This window comes from Echeneis naucrates, chromosome 13, assembly GCF_900963305.1.
Source record: "Echeneis naucrates chromosome 13, fEcheNa1.1, whole genome shotgun sequence".
Classification (NCBI taxonomy): Eukaryota; Metazoa; Chordata; class Actinopteri; order Carangiformes; family Echeneidae; genus Echeneis; species Echeneis naucrates.
In genome coordinates, this window is record NC_042523.1 from 13297672 (window position 1) to 13319422 (window position 21751).

Sequence of the window (21751 nt, forward strand, 5' to 3'; positions counted from 1 at the left end):
AGCATCACGTGTGACTGAAAGTGTGTGAGGGTCTGGCTTCGATCTCTGCTTAAACAACACCATAATGCTAAGGGCACCTCCTTGGTCTTTATTCTTTCTGTTTGCCCAGTGACTGCACACACACATAAATATGACACACACCTTGACAATATAATGTCAGAATAACAATTTCTGAAAAAGAAAAGAAAATCAAAAAAATCACAGCATTTACTTAGGAGGAGTTTTAGGTGCACAGACAGAGTGCCAGCTCAATAATGGTGGGGTTGGGGTGGCGGGCATCGAGGTTCACACTGATTTCTTCATAAAGTGAACACAAAGTGTCCTTTTTTCATCTTGATATAGTAAACAATAGTTAGGTAGAAGAGCCTCCCTGAGGAATAATATACCTCTACAATCATAAATCATCAAAGAGTATCATCCTTAAACAAATCAAAATGATCAGGTTGCTGTAGGAGAGAGAGGGGGAAAAAATGAAGAATGCAACACTGAAGTCAATGCATCAATCAGTGGTAACACACAGGAGAGTTGTGCGACAGAGGTTGAGTAAACTGTAGATGATAGAGAAGTCCTGTGCTCAGCTTGTGCATTTCTGTCTTGCCACCACTTCCCCAACCTTTCTGGCTTGCCTTCATCATTGTGTAAGTCCACCCATCTCCTCAGGACTTCATAGTGCAGGAGGGGAGCAGAGCGCCCGTTGGAGGCAGAGGGATTTCACTTCAATTTCTGTACGGACCACAGGATGACTTTAGGATGGTGACAGCCTCTGGCCAAATGTAAGTCGAAATGCATTCTAATGACAAACATAACTTCCCACACTATGTATTCACTCCATCCCTTCTGACCTGCATGTTTCTGTAGATCCAGGGCAGAACACTGCTGACTCTGGTATAAACACCAGGTTTGTTTCTGTCACCACAGCCAGATCCCCAACTTGTGATGCCAACCAGGTACCAACGGCTGTCCCCCTGACAAACTAGAGGTCCACCACTGTCGCCCTGGGAAAAAAAACATTTTATGCCTGGTTAACATGGGTTGTACAAGTTTTGTATGCATTAAATCCACAACTTGTATCAATTATACTACAGTAAGTTTGTCCCTTGAGATTGATTGCTTACCTGGCATGAGTCTTTGCCTCCGTCCAGGTCCCCAGCACAGATCATGTTCTTGGTCACCATGTTCCCATATACCCGGGGACTGTTGCACACTTGTGTATCAATGATGTTCACAGCCACTTCCATCAGATCCCTGGAGACAGTGCCTGGAGCAGAGAGAACAATATACCAATTTGCTTTCGACGTCTCTGGGACATGTCCACGTAGTGGTTGAACTGAATGAACTTAAGTTAACTTATTTTTTGTGCGTCAGACTGCATTTTATGTTGAACAATTGTAAACCTTCCTCCGACCTGAATTTGAGGTCCCAGATTCAGCGTTACAATTGACACGCTTTTTTGTTCCAGACATATTAAAAAAACAATTTCTTTATTCTTGGTTTCTAAAAGAGCAGAAAATAAAATCATGTTCTGATGTAGTGTCATTTGAATGTAAACTTTATATACATTATTCCTCACCACTCTTTCTGTTACAGTGGAAGCTAAATTAATAGTTCCTGCGGCTCTGTGTCCCAGCATACCTGATCCTGCCTCAGTGGTGCCAAAGCCTGTGGTCCAGCATCGCTGTCCAGAGGGAAATTTTTGGCCAGATGTTGGCAGACAAATTGGCTGAACTTTATCTAGATTAAAAAAAAATAAAAAATTAAGAGTTTCCAAAAAACACAGGGAAGCACGTATTTTCAAAATACAGGTCGTTAGACAAACCCAAAATCAGAGAGGAAGAGAAATTCCTGGATGTTATAGAAATCTACTGGCTTTTTAAAAGATGTTTCAGCTGCAGAGTGAATATTTATTGACATACTCCAAAACCTGGATCAACCAGCAGGTATGAAAGCTGAAATTAACGCAAAAGATGAAACTGAATTTTTAATGAAGTGAAACTGTGCCTCACCATTTAAAGCAACTGGAGAGGTAAATTTGATCAAAGCGACATCCTGGTCATTGGTCTGGCTATTGTAATTCTCGTTGAGCAGAATCTTTTCAACCAGGTACGGCTGAGGTAGATTGTCCTGGGACAACACTCCACCATAAACTTTCCAGAACTGTGTTGAGGTAGTTGAAGTTGAAGTTTTTCTTTGGCAACACAAAAAAGAGTGTTCAGCAAAGATCCATGGGTTCATACTGACTTAGCATAGGTCCTTACCAGTATAGATAAAAAACCTTTCTCGGTCTCAGTCACCTTGGGAAGCAGTGGGCAGCAGTCACCGCAAAATCAGGAGAGAGCAGGACGGCTCCACAGACGTGGGATTCTCCAAAGTGGAGAGACAACTGCCAAGGCCACTGACCTGACTCAGCTCTGCTGCCCCCGATGATCCGGGATGTAGACTGCTGCTTACCGCAGTCTGAGAGTGACAAATATTAGAGACATGATATTGCTACTGTGTGTATTAGAAGAACATTGGAATATTTGTGTTCTTTGTAGAGCTCACTTTTCCAAACCAATAAAACTAGGCAACATATTTAGCAACCAAAAGTAATTAGTCATTCATTTTTGGTTAGACTGCCACAATGAAGCTTCCCTGAAAATCCAGAGTGTCCCTTACTGACTGAAAGATTGAATATATCAAGTGTTTACAGCCTGCAGTATTGCCAATGTATAGTATTGTCACTAGCTTTACAGGGTGTTTATAGTGGCTGAACATTTATTTACACACACACACATATTTTAAGGCATTTAGTCATCCCCTTTATGTGTTTAATCCCCACATACTCCCTCCAAACAGGGTATGGCTGGCGACCAGGTGCTTAAACAAATCACATTTTTGTTTCCTAGCTGCTATGAAGAGGGAGCAAAAGATAGTTATCTGATTAGCATGTTAACAACAGAAATGCTAGCAGCTGCAAATGAGATAATACACTGTAGCTCAGTAATAAAAGCTGCGTGAAGAAATGTTTCTCCCAAATGAAACACCAAAGGGCTTTAAATTCTTAAAGGTAACAGAAAGTTTTTTGTTCTTCTGCATACTCATTACGCCCGCCCCAGGAAGGGTAACTCCACTCCTTCGGGTGGTTGCATGCTGTGAAACAGATTAACAGTTGACTGCTTGAAATACAAAATAATAAGATTTTGTTGTTGGACGGATGATCAGTCATTGCCATTGTGTGTTTCAGTGTGTGACAGAGTAAGAGAGAGAGAAAGAAGAGGAACGGAGAGTTCATGTGTAGCCATGTGTGACACATGGGACAGGAACAGATGGAGGCTGCTTACCCATGCACTGCAGGGAAACAGTTTCCTGGGCTGGACAGGAGGAACTATGCAAAACCACAAGCAAGAAGGCATGTTACTTAACATGAATACACACGGGGACCAATGTACACTTTTGAAATCCTTATTGCGCTGGCATTGTAAGGATCAGACATTAGGTTACAGCTGTCTCTGTAACAGGGGAAAAGAAGAGTACAATACAGTTTATACCTGACTTTGACAGCACCCTGGAGAAGTGAAGCTGGTGTGTTGGTGACTGTTAAACCAATGGATGGCGTCTGGGATTTTATTGCCTTAGTGACATAGTAACTAAAGACAGAAGGAAGGACAGGTCAGAAGGCCAGGGAGGTAAACTTGCACATACAGAGAGCATTTTGTTAAAACAAAATATGCTTGTTTCCTTATTGGTCTGCAAAGTCAATCTGCCTGTTACCCTCTCAAGAAACCCACAGAGAATCAATGTAGCAGTCAGCACGTAGCAATGGGTCAAATTAGATCGATCTCAAGGGCAAACTCACAGGTTGGAGATAGAAACTCACAATGGAAAGTTAACAAGTAGACAAACAAGTAAACAAGTAAACATAACAAGTTAAATCACTCCATCATGAAGCCAGAGATTCCCCAAACTGTTGATGAGAAATGGCAATAATGGTTATGTTTGCTTTCCTTTTAAATCAACATTGTTTACCTTCTGAAGCCCAGCTGAGTACAGGCCTGTTCTGCATGACTCTTGTCCCAGCCATCATAGCACACTGGTAGGAAGCGGCCATCTTGAGAAGTCCTGACCTGCAGACTGTTGTCCTGGCCAAAGCTCACTGTTGGAAGACAGAAAGAAAAACAAGAAAACCACTTCGATGTTGTCTCTTTATAGGCCTAACACGATGTGACTGAGATGCGTCCTGTGTGCTACATACCACAAACAGCTATAGTAAAAAATCTAATGTGAAAAGATGTAAAGCTATACTCTGCATGGCAAATGCATACATGCTTCTGGCTGCAGTTTCCTTCTTGTGTCTTCCTCTGATGTGACATAATGCCCGTATACTGAAGTCAAAATTGAATTATAATGTCTTTCTTCTTCTTCTTCTATCAAACATGTAATTGCTGATAATATTATTGCTGTGAAGCTTTAAATATTGGTAATGTTGAGGCGAAATAAAAGTGCCGTGGATAATTCTGAAATTATATCATTTGTTTGATACCTCACCACAATGATCTGCTCAACTAGTATTTAATTTAAGAGGACTCTTTTTGGATGTCAAGTGTCAACTTGCTTTTTCACCTTGGGTCCTTGGAAATCAAATTGTGATTATGTAAATGTGTGTTTCTGGCTACTCACCGCAATTACTTTCATCACTGCCCAGCTGACATTCAATTAACCCATCACACTGGATCGTATTATTGGGGCATGTGTCAAAATCTGGCAACGCATCTTCTGTTCTGCCATCATTTTTCTCATTGGAAAGGATCACAGCTGTTGCCAGCCTGGTGCCGTAACGAACTGTTGTGGGAGCACAGTGAGTAGTAGTGAGTTCAGTGGTGATAGTAAGAACAGTGGTGTAACTTTAATGAATATGTCACCTCTGCCTCCCTCACTTAATAAATATCAGCAAAGATTCAAAAAATATTCCAACACGGATTTGAAGTATTTTAAACTTTTTACTCTAATAATTCCTTCACTGTTTCTCGAGGTAATCCAGTTCATGGTTTTTTGAATGAATGAGCACAGTATACCTCCAAGCCAGATGGCTAATGCCAGCAGAGCAAGGACCAGTAAGGTTCCCCCTGACCCTCCGTAACACTGAGCGTTATTCTCACAGCATCTCTTCCTCTTACTCCGAGGTGCTGGACACAGACAATACAAAAAATCATGTACACAAACACACAATCAAAATGAATGTGGAGTTCTGCTCAGTCTTTTGCATCAGTTATATTTTCAGCAAAATAGGGGAAAATTCCTCACGCATGCCTGCCTGCGGGACTTGGTGAACAACCACAGGTGGTGGATACTGGGGGATGTAACGTGGCTGGTTGAGGGCTGTGAGGCCTGGACCCACATTGTACACCACTTCCTCATAGGACCTTAGGGGGGGCTGGGTGCGCACATCAATGGAGTAGTAAGGTGGAGGGGGATCCTTCTGTGGAAAAAGACGGAAAAGACAGGCAGCGAGCAGTTATCACATGGGAGTTAAGTGGTTAAGATTGTGATATCACACAGCACTGTCTCCCTCGACATCAAGCTGTGATGTGAAGTCTTTGGCTATTACTGTGTAATCTTTGTAATCATATTATCTTCGGAAATACTAACACAGTCCTATATTTAAAAAGTATGATGATATCAGTGGATAGACAGACCAAACAAATATTTATGCTTTTGGTTGCCAAGACTGAAAATGAAGGCTATTGTCCTCCTTGTAGTCCTAACACTGGTCAATGTTTAAGTCCAAACCAGGTTAACAACCTCACACAAAAGCCGAAAACATGTATCCTGGCAACACAGGCTAAAAGATCAGGTTTTCACAATTCATTTCCTCATGCTTTTCGTACTATATCATCGGCCGCTTTGGATTCACAGCTCCTTCAAGCATTTCAGACAAAGGATTTAATCGGTGATTTTTTGGCACAGGTAGGTTAACAACTAGTTAACAAAACTGAAGTTTTGATTGGAAAATGTCTCAAAATTGCTATTACCTAATTGACAATCAGCTGTCATGAGTCCCAGCTGATAAACAGCCACACAGGTTAGCAGACTGTTCCTGGTAGGAACAGTCCTCTAAGGCCTCTAATACCAGTGATTCCTTTCGTCTTCTGTCACAGTGACTTGCAATATCTTCCTTGAAAAGTTTCTCACATAGTTTCATTGTTTAATCATCCTGTTTTCTAATATAAATCTATTAGAAACTAAGATATACAGCTTCCAGTGCCCTTTTTTGTACAGAAAGTGATGGTATAACAAGTAAGTTGAAAAGAGGAGTTGGATGTTTTATTTCTCTCTCTTGAGAAGAAAAAAAAAAGGAAAGACAGATAACACTTGGATGTCTAAAACTAAATTAAGCACAAAAAACTGCAAACAAGGAAGCAGCTTGTGTGTGGATCAACCCAAAATCAACATAATCAATATACCATGTTGTGCTGTGTTTGGGGTTACAACGTGCACCCTTTCTTGGCCAAGCACAGTAACTTGCTGAAGTGGCTGCCAAGTATGTGTGTATTGCAACACAGGTCAAGTGTTAGTTACTGAGCCATGGAGGTGCTAATAGGTGGGCTTTTATTGCTTTGGACAGACTCCTGTTTCCAGTCATTGTGTGTGTAGTTTATGTATAAGCACAACAGTGGTATTGCTTCCAAAGGTGTAGTATGTAGTTTGGGATTTTAATCTTCCAAAATTCAGGGCATTATGTTATCAATGTTATTTCGAACATTAGGTGTGAGACATTGGGTAAAATGCTGCCTGATCACTTTCTGAAGCATCACCTAATTAATTCTATCTTTAACATTACACATACATTTTTTCATAACACTTGTAATCAGTGGCAGTTGGTCAGTGGAGGGTGCTGGGGCGCCACCCCCATCAAATCAACATATGAAAATAAAAAGAAAAAACAAACTGGCTGGTGCTAAAAAAACTAATTTTTTAGCACCAGCCGCCACTGCTGTAATCATAATTCACATCTAAGATACAGTCACACACAGTACTGTTTGTGTCACTGTCTCCTCTCAATCTATTCAGCTATTAGCTAACTAACAAATTAGTCTTGTGTGCAGCCTGAAGTATGGAGAACACTAAGATCCTAGTTTGGAATAGCCAATGATCATGGATTCTCTGGGGCCTTCTCCATTCATCACAGTGGTCACACTGTCAAAAACAGAGAGGAAAACCTTTTGTCTAAAAAAGATAAAGGAAAGAAGTGATTGTGAGTAGGCTCTCTACAAAAGGTGTTTCATCCGACCACCTATGAGATGCTGGTCAAGTTTCAAAATGCACCTATAGGCAGTGTAGCCTCCACTTAATTGAAGTGAAATGGCTGAGCTGAAATATGTGGATGAGCTGGTCCACCATATTGTCCCCTTGAGAGTATGCATGGATCATCTTCCATCTTTGCCATGAGATACTGACAAAATTAAAAGATTAGAAGTTCACATGACATTTAAAAGCTATTGTTTGACTCGAACAATAACGCTGATAATATAATGTTACAAAGCTAGCTGCCAGACATGACTGTAAAACTAAAGGGTCCCTTTATGCTTAGCAGCCTGCTGACTAGGGACAAAAAGAAATCAAGGTAGATGCAAGTCAAACGTATGCATTCATTACAGCATATTATGATCAGAGCCTGTGTCCATGGAAAATAAGGCTGAAATATTCAGGGGAATTACATTGGTAATCACATCACATTGTCAGTCCACTGATAACTTCAATAAATTATGTGTTTAGTTAATTTTCCTCAGCAGGCTGTAAATTCTGTACAACTTATTACATCTCTTATCCTCAGACTCTGGATAAGAAAACACATAATAAAAAAACGTTTCTTGTGTTAAATACAGAACAGACAGGAATATAGAAGAATTGTATTCCAATCAAAGTTGAGAAAAAGCCCCTGATTGTTAAAATAATAATAATAATAATAATTTGACAAACACCAAGTCTCTGAGCTAAAAACAGAGATTGTTTTTAATAAGCTCACAAAAAGTGACACCAAAACAAAACCTAATTGCATAATAAATAAAGCATATAAAAAGTTTCAAGTGTTGCCCAGTGGAAATCAAAGACAGAACAACTTTAGCAACACTTAAACAATTTATTTACAGAAAACCTATAATCCACCTTGCTTCTTATCTGGCAAGTAAATTGAAACTCATAAAACGTCTGAGGTCAGGCTGCACTCCGTGCACTGAACAGCACTCCACAACCATCTCCAGCCCACATACACTTTCAGACAATGCTGTACACAGGAAAAGGAGCGATAAAAAAGAAAGTCTGAGTGACAGGTGACTATGATAATGGAGAACGCCTGAAAGTATTGATTAAGGGCAGGTTGAAGAAACCAAAAATCACACTGTTGTAAAAGAAAGTGCAAGAACCTACTGAGTCATGCTTTGCCATTGGATCCAGGGCACAAGAAAGTGGAGACTGGAGGTAAAAGGAAGGTGGATACTTCTTTACATCCAGGTGTCAGTCACGACCAGCAGTGATCAGAGCACAGTGAAGCTACATGTAACAGCTCTATCCTTCACTCCCTTTTCTTCTTGACGTGTGTTCTGACTATCATCCAACAGCAACAGGTAGGTCTGCCTTTCCCCTCCCTCTGTCCCAAACACCTCCCACTTCTAGCCCTCATCATTGTCTCAAACCTTCAATTTTGACCTCGCAGAGATGGGCGTGCCCAGTGCACCAGATTCTCACCTGCCAAACAAGTTTTGTGGTATCCATTGTGGATCTAATGACACCAGCTAAACTGTGCTCCACACCACAAAAACCTTTCTTAATGCTGAGGATGAGCGCGGTGACATTCAGCATTGATTCAGCTTAATCATTTTTGGCATTTTAAGGAAGTGTTGGGGGGATAGAATTACTTGACTGAATCATAAAGGTGATCAACCTCCTAGGATGCTATGCTCTGAGGCACATTTAACTAGTTTCTCTCAGGTTACCACATCCTGACACACTGCAATGTCCTCGTCTGTAAGCTTCCCACTGGTGACACTAGTTTTGCTTTCATTGTGTGCTTTTCCTGCATCTGTCACACTAAGTTGGACTAACCAGGACAACAGAAACAGCACATAATTATAAATACAGGGCATTGTTGTGGCTTGGTGGTGTAAGACCTATATCAAACTGCCCCAGATTTTTCTACGTCCCCATCTTTGTCTTGTCACAAAACAAAAGTATCTATCACATAAATAAATGTAAACTGTACCTGGAATATCAGCAGCACAGTGGTTAGGGCTGTTGCCCCACAATATGAAAGGTCATGGGTCCGGTTCCCAGCCTGGGGTCTTTCTGTGCGGAGTTTGCATGTTTTCCCTGTGCTTGTGTGGGTTTCCTCCCACCGTCCAAAGACATCATGTTTAGGTTAACCGGTGAGTCTAATTTGGCTGTAGGTCTGAGTGTGAGTGGTTGTTCTGTCTCTGTGTTTTGGCCCTGTGATGACCCTGCTGACCTGTCCAGGGTGATCCCACACTCGCCCAATGTGAGCTGGGATTGGCTCCAGCACCCTCCATGACCCGGAAACAGACAAAGCGATAGAAGATGAATGAATGAATGTCCCTGCAGTTTGTAAAGACGAATGTTAAGCAATTTGTGTTCATTAATATATATTATCAGAAAATCTGAATATTTTACTGCTGATGCTCTGGTCTATATTGTGTTAACCCCTTAAATGTCAGATAACATCTTTACATGGCTCTATATAGATTATATCATTACTAAGGTACAGCAAGAAATACAGAGTTAAAATAACCACTGGAGGGTGATATCACACCAAGTTTCCACCTATGTGCATATCATCAGTGGGAAGTCCTTTTTCGAAAAACAAAAGTAGCCAATGATGTAATGTTTAACTGAAACTCCCAGAGCTCACATTCTCACACCCTGTGTTCATCTGCTTGATTGAAATTAAAAGATGATTTGAACAGACCAGAAAAACACATTTGAAAGGTCATATGAGTAATAGCTAGAGAAATCGGCGTTAAGTCAGTACATGACAGATTCTCAGAACCGAGGGAATATTTTTAAATTCAAACTAACTATCAAAAAAAAAAAAAAAAAAAAATTAAGATCTTTCAAAAGATGAACAGAGACAAACAAGCTGCAAATTTCCTCATGATGTAGTGTTAAGTGTTAAGGGTTTTGCTGTTCCAATGAGTCCCAATGAGATTCATAATCAGTAAGAGTTTGGTTTTAGGGAAATAATATATTGGACATTTATTACGGAGCAGTCCTGAGCAGAGACAAGTTCACATCTATGATTTAAAAGTTTAACTTAAAGCTTATTAATTTGAAAGAAAAATGTAAAAATGATATTCCTTACAGAATCTTTTGGTGACCAGTAGGAGCCTCTTTGAATAAAATACATTTGACCAATTGCCCATGACCAATATGCACCCACAGTAATCTTCTAAATTCTATGGAAAATGATAATAGTAACCAGTAACATTAGGTTTGGAGATCAGAGTCAACAGTCACTCTATGAACCCGCAGATAGATTCAAATAGTCTCCTCAGATTATTTTGTATTCAAAAAGCTTTGACATGATATAAATTCTACTTTAGTTACTGTCTTCTCATAACAGGCATACTGAGGCCATGCTAGAATTAAATGTCTTTGATGCTCATACGCATTTTTTCTTGTTAACATCGAAGAGTAAACTATTTAGTCAGATTATCACTGTAGATTCTATTTGCCGATTCCGCCACTCTTCTATGTAGCTCATAACAACTGTTTGCCACAAGTTCAAATGGCATATTTTAATTGTGAAAATCAAAACCCAAAAATGATTCTTCCACCCAGTTTTCATATCAAAAAAGTGACAGGGGGATTCTTGAGTGCTGATCACTCACTGGGCATTGAGCAAGATAAGAAAGAAAAGATCTGATGAGAGAGATAAGTTAGCAACTGAGAGTGAGGTCACAACAGGAAACGCATCATGTGGGAGGGAGGGGACTTGAGCAATATATGAAAGTCTATGTGGAGAACTATTTCAATAAAACTGTTGGGGTAAACCACTTGTCAGTTTTTCCACAGCCACCACAGTATGAGCGAGAGGATTGCTGCTTCTGCTCAGTCTACATCAATCAACACTAAACAGTAGAAAGAAGAAAAAGATGTCTTCTTCTTTCTAACTTGCTTCGGTGTTGATGGAATAAGGGCCGGTATTGGTGACTACACTGTGGATTATTACTGAGTGATGAAATTTCGCCAGATAGCTGAAATGGATATGAGCAGCAAGACACCAACTCTTCTCTTCCTGGTTATCTGCATAAGCTCTGTGTCAGGTAATTACCAACCTTTAAAATTAATTGTATCAGTTTTTAATTAACTTGATCTTATTTTGTGTTTAAATTTACCAAATATATCTTTACCATGTTTATCTGGAAAAATAATCTGAATTTATCACCATGAAGCTATTACAGTAACCCATCTATGGGAGATAAATACAGATAGAGCTGTAGTTTCTAAGACATTTTCTTATTGTGAAAGTATTATGACCCCATAATAGGGTCATAATACTTAGGGGATTTATCAAAAAGGTTCCTGTTCCTCTCAACTGTGTGTGTTCCTTAGTTAAAAGTGGAAATGGGTGACATTCTGTTCCCTTTACAGAAAAACCCATTGCCATTATGATCAGAGATTCCATGAAGGACTTGGATTATCATTGCAACTATCGCATCACAGATTTCCCCTGTCGCCCACATCATTCATAAAGCATTTTCATGACACAACCGGTCTTTGTACTTTGTACATTTAGAGAAATATATATATTTTTTGCAATATTAAAGAGCACCATTGTGATGTTCTTTGGTAGGACTGGCTCTCCCTCAGCCCGATGATGTAGTGGTGAATATTTTGGATGGGGAAGTGATAGTGCATTGGAAACCTCCCAAAGATGCCTCTTCAAACTCCATGTACAATGTCAAAATGGGAAAGTGAGTATTATTTGACAATTATTTTACAACGGTCCGTAGTCCTGTTAGTCAATTTATCCAACGTTCTCCATCTTTTCTTTTAGCTTGGGCCAACACTTGTATTGAAATATATTACATGTTCCCGATGATTCCACCTTGTGTTTACCCCCCCCCCCAGATGGTGACTAGTGTGCTTTTTTGTCTCCAGGTTAAATGGCAACTGGACCAAGGTAGAAAACTGCACCGGCATCACACACACCTACTGTGACCTGAGTGGATTTATACACAACTATAACTCTATTTACAAAGTCGGAGTTCAGCTGGTCATGGGAGACGACGCCTCTGCATGGAAGAACATGAAAGTTCGCCCGTATAACAGTAAGCATAGCTGTGATTTTGCTGTCAGCTAGCTCTCAAACATATACACACATGTACACTATTGGATGTTTTTCTTACCTGTCTTTGTTCCACAGGTGAGTTGCAGCCCCCCTCCTTCAGTTTGCTGGCAACTTCCAGCACTTTATCAATTTACATTCACCAAAAACCCATTCTGAGGAAGCTCTTTCCCTTTGGGCTCAGCTACACCATCTACCTGGTGGAGAGAGGGCAACAGAATAAGGTGAGCATGACATAATATAATAAATAATAATAAATAGTTTAAGACAGCAGCAGCCCTTTTCACAAACAGTGTTATAAACACTATATCGGCATTCATTTTTTTCAAAATTTCATGGTTTTATATCAACCTCAAACTCTTACCAAACTTTTCTGTACAATCCCTGAATCTACATTGTATCTTAATTTTATTTTTTTTTATGTCCTCAGACAATCATTGCCTACCTGAGGGATGACTTGGAAGATAATTCTAGGACTTTCAGTTCTCTTCATTGGGGCAGGGAATACTGCGTAAGCATGAGAGTAAGGGGAAATGGAGCTACCACCATCAGCGGTTTTTCTCCGACACAGTGTCTGAAGCTACCTGAGCAAGGCATGAAAAAAATCCTATTAGGACAATATAGAAACATCTTTATCAATGACAAGCAATTAATACAAATTACATGGACATACACTACATGGCTTCTAAATTATTTTGTGTTTTTGTTCCCCTCCAGAATGGTACATAATCGCTGTGTTATCCCTATCTACTCTGAGTGTGCTAGCAATCATTGTGATCAGTGCAGTTATCCTCCTCTGTTACCTGAAACGACCAGCGAAAACACCTGCTGCATTGGTGAGTCTGTTTAAACAATACTGGGTGTTACCGTTTCAGAAACCATCAAAACATGTTATGGATATGGAAATAAAAAGCAAAAAGAGACCAAAAGGTTGATTGTAGTTGGCAAACAATAAATGAAAATGCAAACCTCTTCTCTTTCCTTACACCAGAAATCCCCTGCAAGTGATTGGCTGCCACTCCCCATTGGAGAGGGACCTATGGAGGTGGTCACAGACAAAGGATGGTACCTGTTCAGTTACAGATCAGAAGTGGAAAAGTGTGTGAAAGACCAAGAGGCCCATGTTACAGTAAAAGACAGTGCAGATAAGGACAGGAGGACAAGCATGGACAGTGGAGTCAGCATGCAGTCCAGCTCTGCCATAAAAAATGGAGACAGTCAACTGACGAGACAAGATGACAGTGGCTGTGGGAGCTCCACCAGCAGTCAGACAGTTTACCCCCTGTCGGATGAGAAGACTGATACCAACACAGCAAGGAAGAGGGAGGACAGTGGAGTGGGTCTGGGCTGCCGACATGATTCCTTCTCTATAAGTATGGATGAACAAGGCAGCAGTCTTCTTAAGGGCTCTTCTCCTGGGGGTAACTATCGCACCCAACGCCCCTGGGCCGAGCAGAACCAGTCTGTGACCATCTGTGATGATGAGGAGGGATTTAAACAGACAAATTCAGATATAGTTTTGGCTGAAGTGGTCACAAGTTACAGGGCCGGACTTCAGTCATGTATTTGCTCCAAAATGGGAAAATGCATTTGGTGCCATAATCAAGGTGAAGTGGCCAAGCAATACAGAACTGTGTGTATCGAAAATAGGCCATTGAGCAACAAATGTGATTTTGTGGACTCTTGTAAATCTGGACTCACTTTTTCGGGCTATTCTAAAAAATCACAAATGAACACTGACGTGATGGATGATTTCAAAAACAATTTTTCACAACCATGGGGGACCTTCCCTCTGTTAACAACCGTGGTGGAGGGAGGACATGACTTCAATATGAACAATGTGTCCGTCTCATTATGTGATGTCCAGCTGACAAATGACTGACAAATGTGTATATTGCTGTTCATTACAGTGACATGATGAAACACATCCCCACGACACACTTCTGATTCATAAGACAGGGGAGGTTGTATGTACTTCAGAATTATGCTGTCATGGGGTGGGAGTGGAATTTTGGAAGAGAAAGGGGAGACGTGGGGAGGAAATATAGCACAATTCCTTGTTGCCCAATTTAGAAAGGAAGCAGGGGTCTAACCACACAGCTGCTGGCTGATAGCTGTTGAACAACTGGGAGCTGAGACTCAAAAACCTTATTCTGCTGTCTCACTGGGTAAACTTAGAACTGACTTAAATGCAGTAAGCCGGAAGTGAAACTGGCGTGGGAGATACTGTACGCAGAGAAACTGTTGACAGTTAGATGCTTTGGGGCATTTTGCTACTTCATATCTGTAGGTAATGAATCTACAAAAATGTCAGAAAATTTTGTGAATCTCTGAGATATTTGCTATTTCAAGTGGTGTCTAAACATTTCAATCTTGATTCAGGACATTTTTTTACAGTTTGACAGCATGTCATGCCATATCCTGTAGGCTTGTCTTTCAGAAAGATCTCTGTTCTATCTACATATCTGCAGTATCTATTAAATGTTACTGGGGGGAAGGGGTATTTATGGAGTACTGCCTTGAATAAATATGATTTTGTGCTTTAATATCCATCCATTCATCCATCTTCTATCACTTTTCCGTGTCTGGGTTGCGGGGGAGCTGGAACCAACGTTCCGGGCGAGGGGCGGGGTATATGCTGGACAGGTCGCCAGTCCACCATGCTTTAATATGTGATAAAAAAAAAATCATGTTTCCCCAAGAATGTTATGTAAAGTGCTTTTAGTCACAAAAACCCCGTCAGTAAACAAAAGATATGTTAATTTTTTTTTTTTTTTTTTTTTTATAAAACATGACTCAAACAAATAAGAGGAAAACCCTGAATTAACAAGGTGGTGCGTACAGGGGAAAAAACAAAAACTAACCCTAACCAACAAAAATAAAACCATCTCTTTGCTGCACTTGGGATCCCCATATGCTAATTCTTTGAGTTAACCAGAGCAGTGGTTTCATTGCCTCTAACTAACACATCAACTTCCTCTCTAAACCTTCCACTCATTTAAAAAAAAGTTCAATTTCACATCAACAGTGAGGACAGAAAATATTGTCAGTGGAGCTGAATACTAGTAGGTTCTGAAGTGTGAAATAACACCTTCACATTGGCCTACGGGTAAATTACCCTTTTTTTCTTTATGAAGCATTTTCTTGACACTGAGAAGACATAAGTCCTATGGGCAACTTCTCCATGAGCAGCATAAAGTACGAAGGAAGTGAGAATATTTGTGGAAAATCTTAGCGACGGTATAATGTATTGTTTGAGTGAAAAGTATCGCATATGAATGTTTTTGCAGCACAGGTTCGGCTTCATCCACTTGCTTCTTCATGTATAACTGTATTTGCCTGTGAGGACACCAATGCTCCCAAAATTAGATTTTTATGCAAGGCCTTGTATTAGCCTTGCAAATTGTATGGGTTTGTTGGTTTTTGGTAAAAGAAATTACCTAAACCATCATTTTGACCCTGAGGCAAATAGTTTTGGAGCCCACAACTTTTTAATTTGTTGTGGTCCAAAAAAACTCTACTTGTGATCCCTGATAAAATATAATCACAAAGGAAGAAATGCAGAGAGTTACTTTTTATTGCTTTGTAGCTTGATGATGATTCATTTTGATGATTGAGTTGACATTCACCTCCCTATAGGCAGCTCATACTGTGTAAGACTGGGCAGAAGCAAAGAAGTATTAAGGTCTCTACAATGAAAAACAATGAGAAGTTCTGGAAACCACAGAAAGTATAAAAAAAGGTTGTAGATGTATCATTGTGAAAGGAAGTCAGCCACGTTTTATAAGAAAAGTGATCTGTTTAGTTGCTGTGGTTGAGTTGTTGACATTCTGCCTTCACCTCAGAAGTTCTTCTTGTGAGCACAATGTATTCGCTGTTTCATGTACGTGTCTGTATTTAACACATGTGAGGCCACAAACGAAAAACCTGTCAGTTTCTCAGCAAAACAGCAAAACAGACCAAAACTGAGATGCAAGGGCGTACATCCTTACAATTTTCTGTCTTACAAATGATTCATTTTCACAATTAATTGACATAAATATACAAGTTTGCATATACAATGGCACACACAATCTGCCTTTCCGTTCAAGGATTATGTAGGAATTTTCCCTTTAAGGGAAACAGAGCAGCATATATAGCACAAACAGGAAAAAGATCGCATACATGCTGAAACCAAGTTGTGTGCTGTACAGGAACATGAGAGACCAAGCAGGCCTGTTATTTTACAATGCCGCTAATGGAAAAGGGAGAAGACTGTTTGAGCCCGACTTTTCTGCAAAGATAGATTAAACAAAGGTTAACCAATTAGCTTAAAAGCAACTAGAATGGAAAAATATGTAAGGAATCGTCCACTTACGTGAGCACTTTTTCTTTCAATGACACCTCTGAAGATTAAAAGGAAACAAAATGAACATCCATCACTCAGCAACTTTACAAATGACAGTATCAACCGAGCATTTCTCAGATTCATGCTTCCACCCAAACACAAGATAGGTAAACGGAAATTGGGAGAGTCTTGAAAAGCTCATCTTCAGTTACCTTGTTTTCCAGAGAAAACTCAGAATACATGATGCTATTGAATTTAAATTTACAAAACTTTAAAAATACTGAAAGACATATTTAAAACCCCCTAATATAAAAGCAAAATTATCTGAATAGCAATACAACTGGCGATGATAGAGCAAGCCTGTTTTTTTAATAATAGCTAATTCAAGTTCCACTCACCCTTTTTCTTGCAGCATTTTTTGCACTTTTTGCATTTATACTTGCAGCAAAATTGTACGATTGCAATGGTGAATAGGATTGCCAGGAATCCAATGCCCACAGCAAGCCCAACTGCTTTTGGGTTTACAGTGCTCCCTGGAAATGACAAATACAGAAAAGTAATTAAATCATATGGATTAACACATATTCAAAGATCACCTTCCAACCATCAACAGCAATAAACTAACTAACTAAGCTCCAAAGAAAGCTTTTACAGGGCACTGTATTTCTGATACAAATAATTACCAACTGAAATAGTCTGTCTTGTGGTCTGGGCCTAATTTGATCAATATATATCAGTTCATTATGAATGAATATTCACTCTGGTGAAGTGAGATCTAGAGCAGAGCTTGTCTATGCAACAAGTAACCCAGTAAAACATTCAAAGAGGAATAAATAAATAAACAGATAGATAGATAGATGAATCCATTTCACTACAAGAACACTTGAGGTAAGAAGCACTAGTCATGCAAATGAGACTGAAGGTAAACATCTCAACTGAAGGACTCTTACCTCCATTCCCCATAGCTGACTAGCCAGGATGATAAATGTTATCTGTAGCCTGTTTTCTCCTCTTCTTACTGTCCGTTTGGAGTTTACAGCTGTCACTACCTAACTACACTGTATATAAAGCTTTAATAAATCTTAACAGAATGCAGCAGCCTGGTATTCTCTTACTTCTTCTCGGCTTAGGTCTGTCTCTCAACATCCCCATTCCTGTCATTCTTTTAAAACCAGTCCATCTTCTTTCTCTTTCCTGCCTGTCTCATACTCTCACGTTTAGCAAATGTTAAAACAAAGTGGACGACCTGTTGTCTCACATGGATAGTCATGTGAAACAGCAAAGTACTGTGATACAGTGAAGTATAACAACTTTTGCTCAAGACATCCACCCATTTGCATGACAGTGTCACTGATAACCAATAGGAAACCAAAACATGACCCAAAACCCAATTCTGGTCATGTTGAATCCCAGAAGAACTATCTGCATAATGAATGCAGATAACATGCTCTTCTTTTGCCCCTCCAGTTTCTATCACAGCCACAATAGTGGTTTCTCCTTGTTTCCCCGCGTAGAAATCATTAATAGACTGCCAGGTAACAAGACCTGAATTGGATGGTGGAGACTCCTGTTGGGTGACCGGGTTATTACAAATCTTCATTCATTTGTCAAAAATTATGGTTCCAATGATAGATGAAATTAAATTTGACATGTGCTTTAACAGTATCAAGATGTATACGTAAAACAGGTCTTGATATCTGTTTAGTAAATCCTTGCAGTTCAAATATTTGTATTGTTTTCTTTAATGTCTCCTATATGGAAAAATCTTCATTGATGCACAAATGGAATCGCCCACTACCAATCACTATATCTTATATTAGAAGAAAGTACTCCAAGTCATGTTCTAATTCCAAGGACCAGATAATAACTTAAAATAAAAAGGGACACATACTGAGATAAGATATGTTCAAAGATCCTCTTCGACCATTCAGGAGCAATAAAGAAACCAACTATAGGCTTACTTTCTTTTGTATATTACAGGGTATTGTATTTGTAATATAAATGATTATGAACTGAAATTGTTTGTCTAGCTGCCTAAGGCCAATTCCATCAATATATATGTTTTCAATATGAATTAATTTTCACTCTTATGAAGTCAGATTGGAAAATCAATCTCTGGGAAAAATTCTGCGCCTGAAATAATTAACAATCTAGAGAGCATTGAGATCACAAATGTGGAGGGAGTTTCAGAGAAAAAAATGCAGCTGACACTTTTATATAACCTGCTGAGAAATCTATTACATTGGCACTTCACTTTTTTACCACGTCACTGCACAGATGTTAACGAAAGAGAACTATGTCCTATTCATTATGCTTTTCCAGCAACAACTTCCCTGTTTTGAAACATAGGAACAAAACATGTGAGCACATTAACAGAAATGAATTGTCATGAGAACCAATGGTTAATAATTAGTATAAAGCAGCTTAAGCTTCAGTGTAAAGTATCCTGATCAGTATGTCATCTTAAAACACCCATCCACAAGATGTTATCAAATGGAACAATTTCCACTATTAACCCACTGTTAGCCATCATAATGTACTGACGTGTATCCCATAACCTCGATGGTAGATGGCATATCTTAAATATGATCCAAAAAACACAACTAAGCTTGTGTTAAAGACTGATGAACTGATGTTTCCTTCAACAGCACATGCTTCTGAAATTAAAGATTATCTCAGTTTCCCCTTTTATTTTTTTCATGTACAGAGTTACCATCCCTTTATTCTTTCCATTATGTATCAAATTATACCATTTTATTACTCAAGCCAGTCTATAATTTTCAACCATATCACTCTAGGGATAGGAATGTTAGTCAGTTGGTCAACCAGTTCAGCCTTTTATATTTCATATATAGTGCATAAATGAACTGCTGTAAAGCCTGACAGAACTTCTAGTGTGGCTGGTGAATTCTCCAGTCAATAAAACACCAATATACATGTAAGACCTTGGGCCTTCCTTTGGCATCCATTGTACAATGATCATAAAAAGTGGATTATTATTATTTTTTTGTTTGTTTTGCTTTGTAATGAAAGGCAAATGTCTCAATAATAGCGAGATTAAGGTTTTACTTTCACTTTTACGTTTTTCATTTGCTGTAAATATGGTGTAGGTTATCACATGAGAGTGCTTGTTTTTTAAATACTTTCAAGATGGAGCGTTTAGTGGTCATAAGCAAGTCAAAAATTTTGTATTTATTCATATTTATTTAGTTGTTTTTATTTGAGGTATTATATATTACTATGAATGTTGTTGCTGTTATTAATTGTTCATAAATATTGTATTTTCCTTGTTTCTGAGGTTAGTTCTTGGAAGTACAGCAGCAATTTTTGCAGGAATTGGTTTTTTTTTTTCGCGTCACATTCTTTTATAGAAATCAAGGCTATGATAGTTAATCCTTCTGTAAAACCTTCCAGCTTTGATGATATCATCTATTATCACATTTCATATTTTGAAGAGGCTACATGCAACCAGATCGAGTTGCATCAAAGGAATATATTTCACAGTTCTCAGCAGAAATCACACCTCCTTCCTTATACTGTAAAGCCATTCATTTAATATCGGTCAGCTTCGGTGGATGACAGCTACAGTAACACAATAACACCATATTAGAAAAGTGTTTGTATTCCCAGTAATGTGTTCCAACACCCATGTTTATTGTTTCTGGAATATCCACACAGGTAAACCTCAAGAGGGACAACAATTTAAAGCCCTTATCTAACATATTTTGGAATGAAAGATGTGGATAGATTAGCATAGAAATGATTAATAGGGCATGAATATAATTTTTTCAACCCAGTTTAAATCATGTTTTTTCTGGTGAACAAAATGTTAATAATTAACAACATCATTCATCATGCCATACTTCCTTTAACTCTGAAGCTTCATATCAAATTTCACAAAATGCATGTGGCGTGTTGGGTTATTAAAGCTTTGGTGGCAAATAGAGGTGGAGGGTGTGTGTGTGTGTGTATATGTGTGTATCACAGAGAGAGAGAGAGGTGACCTAGGTAGGCTGTTTGTGCAGGGTAGTGGGTGGTCTCTGATGAAGAAGCAATAAAAGTCGTCAATGAAACTCCTCAGACAGGGATGCTGGATTTCAGAGACTTAGGAACATGATTTTCTACCAGACTGGCCTTCAGATTCTCTCTTGACAAGAAGTTACAGCTGCTTCACAGGTGAGGAAGTGTACAGTGGTCAAAGGAATGATAAATGTTTGGTTTTAGTTTGTTTTTTTTTACCCATACAAATCGTTTTCATATCAAAATAATGCATGCCGTACCATATGAGATGTAGATGGTTTTCATGCAAGTGTTTTTGAAAAAGTGGCTAACTTGCATTCCTGATCATGTTTCCCACTAAACTCTAACAAACTACCCACATAAGCATGTGTGATAAAGTCACATGATGCCTTTCAGGAAGTTCTGCATTTTAAACACAGTCAGTCAACTAAACAGTTTTAAAATGTATTAAATAAAGTCATTCATCTAGACACATGAAGTTAATGTTTGGTGTTAAGTTTACTTTTAGACATATTTACATTTAGTGAACTCTTTTATAAGCTGTAATGTTTTTACAAAAAGCAGTTTTTCCATATTTACGTTTATTTTTGCTTTGCTCAAAAATGGTCATTAAATTGTGAAGGAAATGTGTCAATTTGATCACAGAGTGCTGCACAGTCGCACAAATAGGTCTTAGCAATAGTCCTGGTAGTATTCTGTTAATATGTAAGCAATCTGGACCAAATGCTGGTCATGAAGTCAGAAGTCCATTTGTTTTTTTTAGCAACAATGATTCTGTTCAATGAAAAATAATGAAGAATAAATAATAGAAATAATGAATTCCATCTGTACTAAATGGACTGTTTGTTCAACTGTCATGCTCCAACAGCTCAACTGGTTTGACTAAGCAGAACAATAAATGTGTGGAGTCAAACAAGGACATGGAAAGGGTTTATCTGATCTTTGCGTTGCTCTAATCTCACCTTTTATAGCATGTGCAAAGATCTTGTTAGCTGTTGTTCAACATGTCAGCATGCTGCATTCATGGGATTTATAGCATGGAGACGTACCACATTAGAGAGGCCTGA

At 39.0% G+C, this 21751-nt stretch overlaps 2 protein-coding genes across 8 annotated transcripts; one reads left to right on the forward strand and one right to left on the reverse strand.

The window, feature by feature from the left end:
* Positions 1 to 68: 68 nt before the first annotated feature.
* Positions 69 to 17901, reverse strand: tmprss13a (transmembrane serine protease 13a). Of its 4 annotated transcripts, none has more exons than XM_029516888.1 (18): positions 17615 to 17901; positions 17063 to 17197; positions 16695 to 16722; positions 13307 to 13810; positions 12783 to 12921; positions 12399 to 12534; positions 5281 to 5455; positions 5052 to 5162; positions 4657 to 4818; positions 4006 to 4132; positions 3528 to 3626; positions 3321 to 3364; positions 2292 to 2454; positions 2004 to 2185; positions 1633 to 1731; positions 1116 to 1258; positions 843 to 995; positions 69 to 723 (listed from the first exon to the last, which is right to left on the reverse strand). In XM_029516888.1, the coding sequence occupies exons 7-18, from the start codon at positions 5282 to 5284 to the stop codon at positions 712 to 714; spliced, it is 1299 nt and encodes a 432-aa protein (XP_029372748.1). In that variant the 5' UTR covers positions 5285 to 5455; positions 12399 to 12534; positions 12783 to 12921; positions 13307 to 13810; positions 16695 to 16722; positions 17063 to 17197; positions 17615 to 17901; the 3' UTR covers positions 69 to 711. The 4 variants fall into 4 exon arrangements, with proteins under 4 accessions (XP_029372748.1, XP_029372747.1, XP_029372745.1 ...); XM_029516887.1 differs by having other exon boundaries at positions 13307 to 16610; XM_029516885.1 differs by lacking the exons at positions 12399 to 12534; positions 12783 to 12921; positions 13307 to 13810; ... (1 more) ...; positions 17063 to 17197; positions 17615 to 17901 and adding an exon at positions 8404 to 8564 and having other exon boundaries at positions 2004 to 2233; positions 5287 to 5455.
* On the forward strand, positions 11038 to 14883 carry il10ra (interleukin 10 receptor, alpha). Of its 4 annotated transcripts, none has more exons than XR_003841381.1 (8): positions 11038 to 11312; positions 11843 to 11963; positions 12151 to 12320; positions 12416 to 12561; positions 12768 to 12930; positions 13055 to 13173; positions 13329 to 14281; positions 14331 to 14883. XR_003841381.1 is itself a non-coding variant. In XM_029516884.1 (8 exons), the coding sequence occupies exons 4-8, from the start codon at positions 12269 to 12271 to the stop codon at positions 14217 to 14219; spliced, it is 1371 nt and encodes a 456-aa protein (XP_029372744.1). In that variant the 5' UTR covers positions 11038 to 11312; positions 11843 to 11963; positions 12151 to 12172; positions 12252 to 12268; the 3' UTR covers positions 14220 to 14883. The 4 variants fall into 4 exon arrangements, 3 of the variants coding, with proteins under 3 accessions (XP_029372744.1, XP_029372743.1, XP_029372741.1); XM_029516884.1 differs by having other exon boundaries at positions 12151 to 12172; positions 12252 to 12320; positions 13329 to 14883; XM_029516883.1 differs by having other exon boundaries at positions 11641 to 11963; positions 13329 to 14883.
* Positions 17902 to 21751: the final 3850 nt, after the last annotated feature.

Excerpts from the sequence above, each read along its gene's own strand:
- tmprss13a (XM_029516885.1), bottom strand. Across the intron at positions 1,732-2,003 it reads CTCTCCAGTTGCTTTAAATG|ATAAAGTTCAGCCAATTTGT; the intron begins GTGAGGCACAGT and ends TTTTTAATCTAG. Across the intron at positions 1,259-1,632 it reads CACCACTGAGGCAGGATCAG|GCACTGTCTCCAGGGATCTG; the intron begins GTATGCTGGGAC and ends TCTCTGCTCCAG.
- il10ra (XM_029516881.1), top strand. The coding sequence starts at position 11,225 with ATGAAATTTCGCCAGATAGCTGAAATGGATATGAGCAGCAAGACACCA. Across the intron at positions 11,313-11,842 it reads CTGCATAAGCTCTGTGTCAG|GACTGGCTCTCCCTCAGCCC; the intron begins GTAATTACCAAC and ends GTTCTTTGGTAG. Across the intron at positions 11,964-12,150 it reads TACAATGTCAAAATGGGAAA|GTTAAATGGCAACTGGACCA; the intron begins GTGAGTATTATT and ends TTTTGTCTCCAG.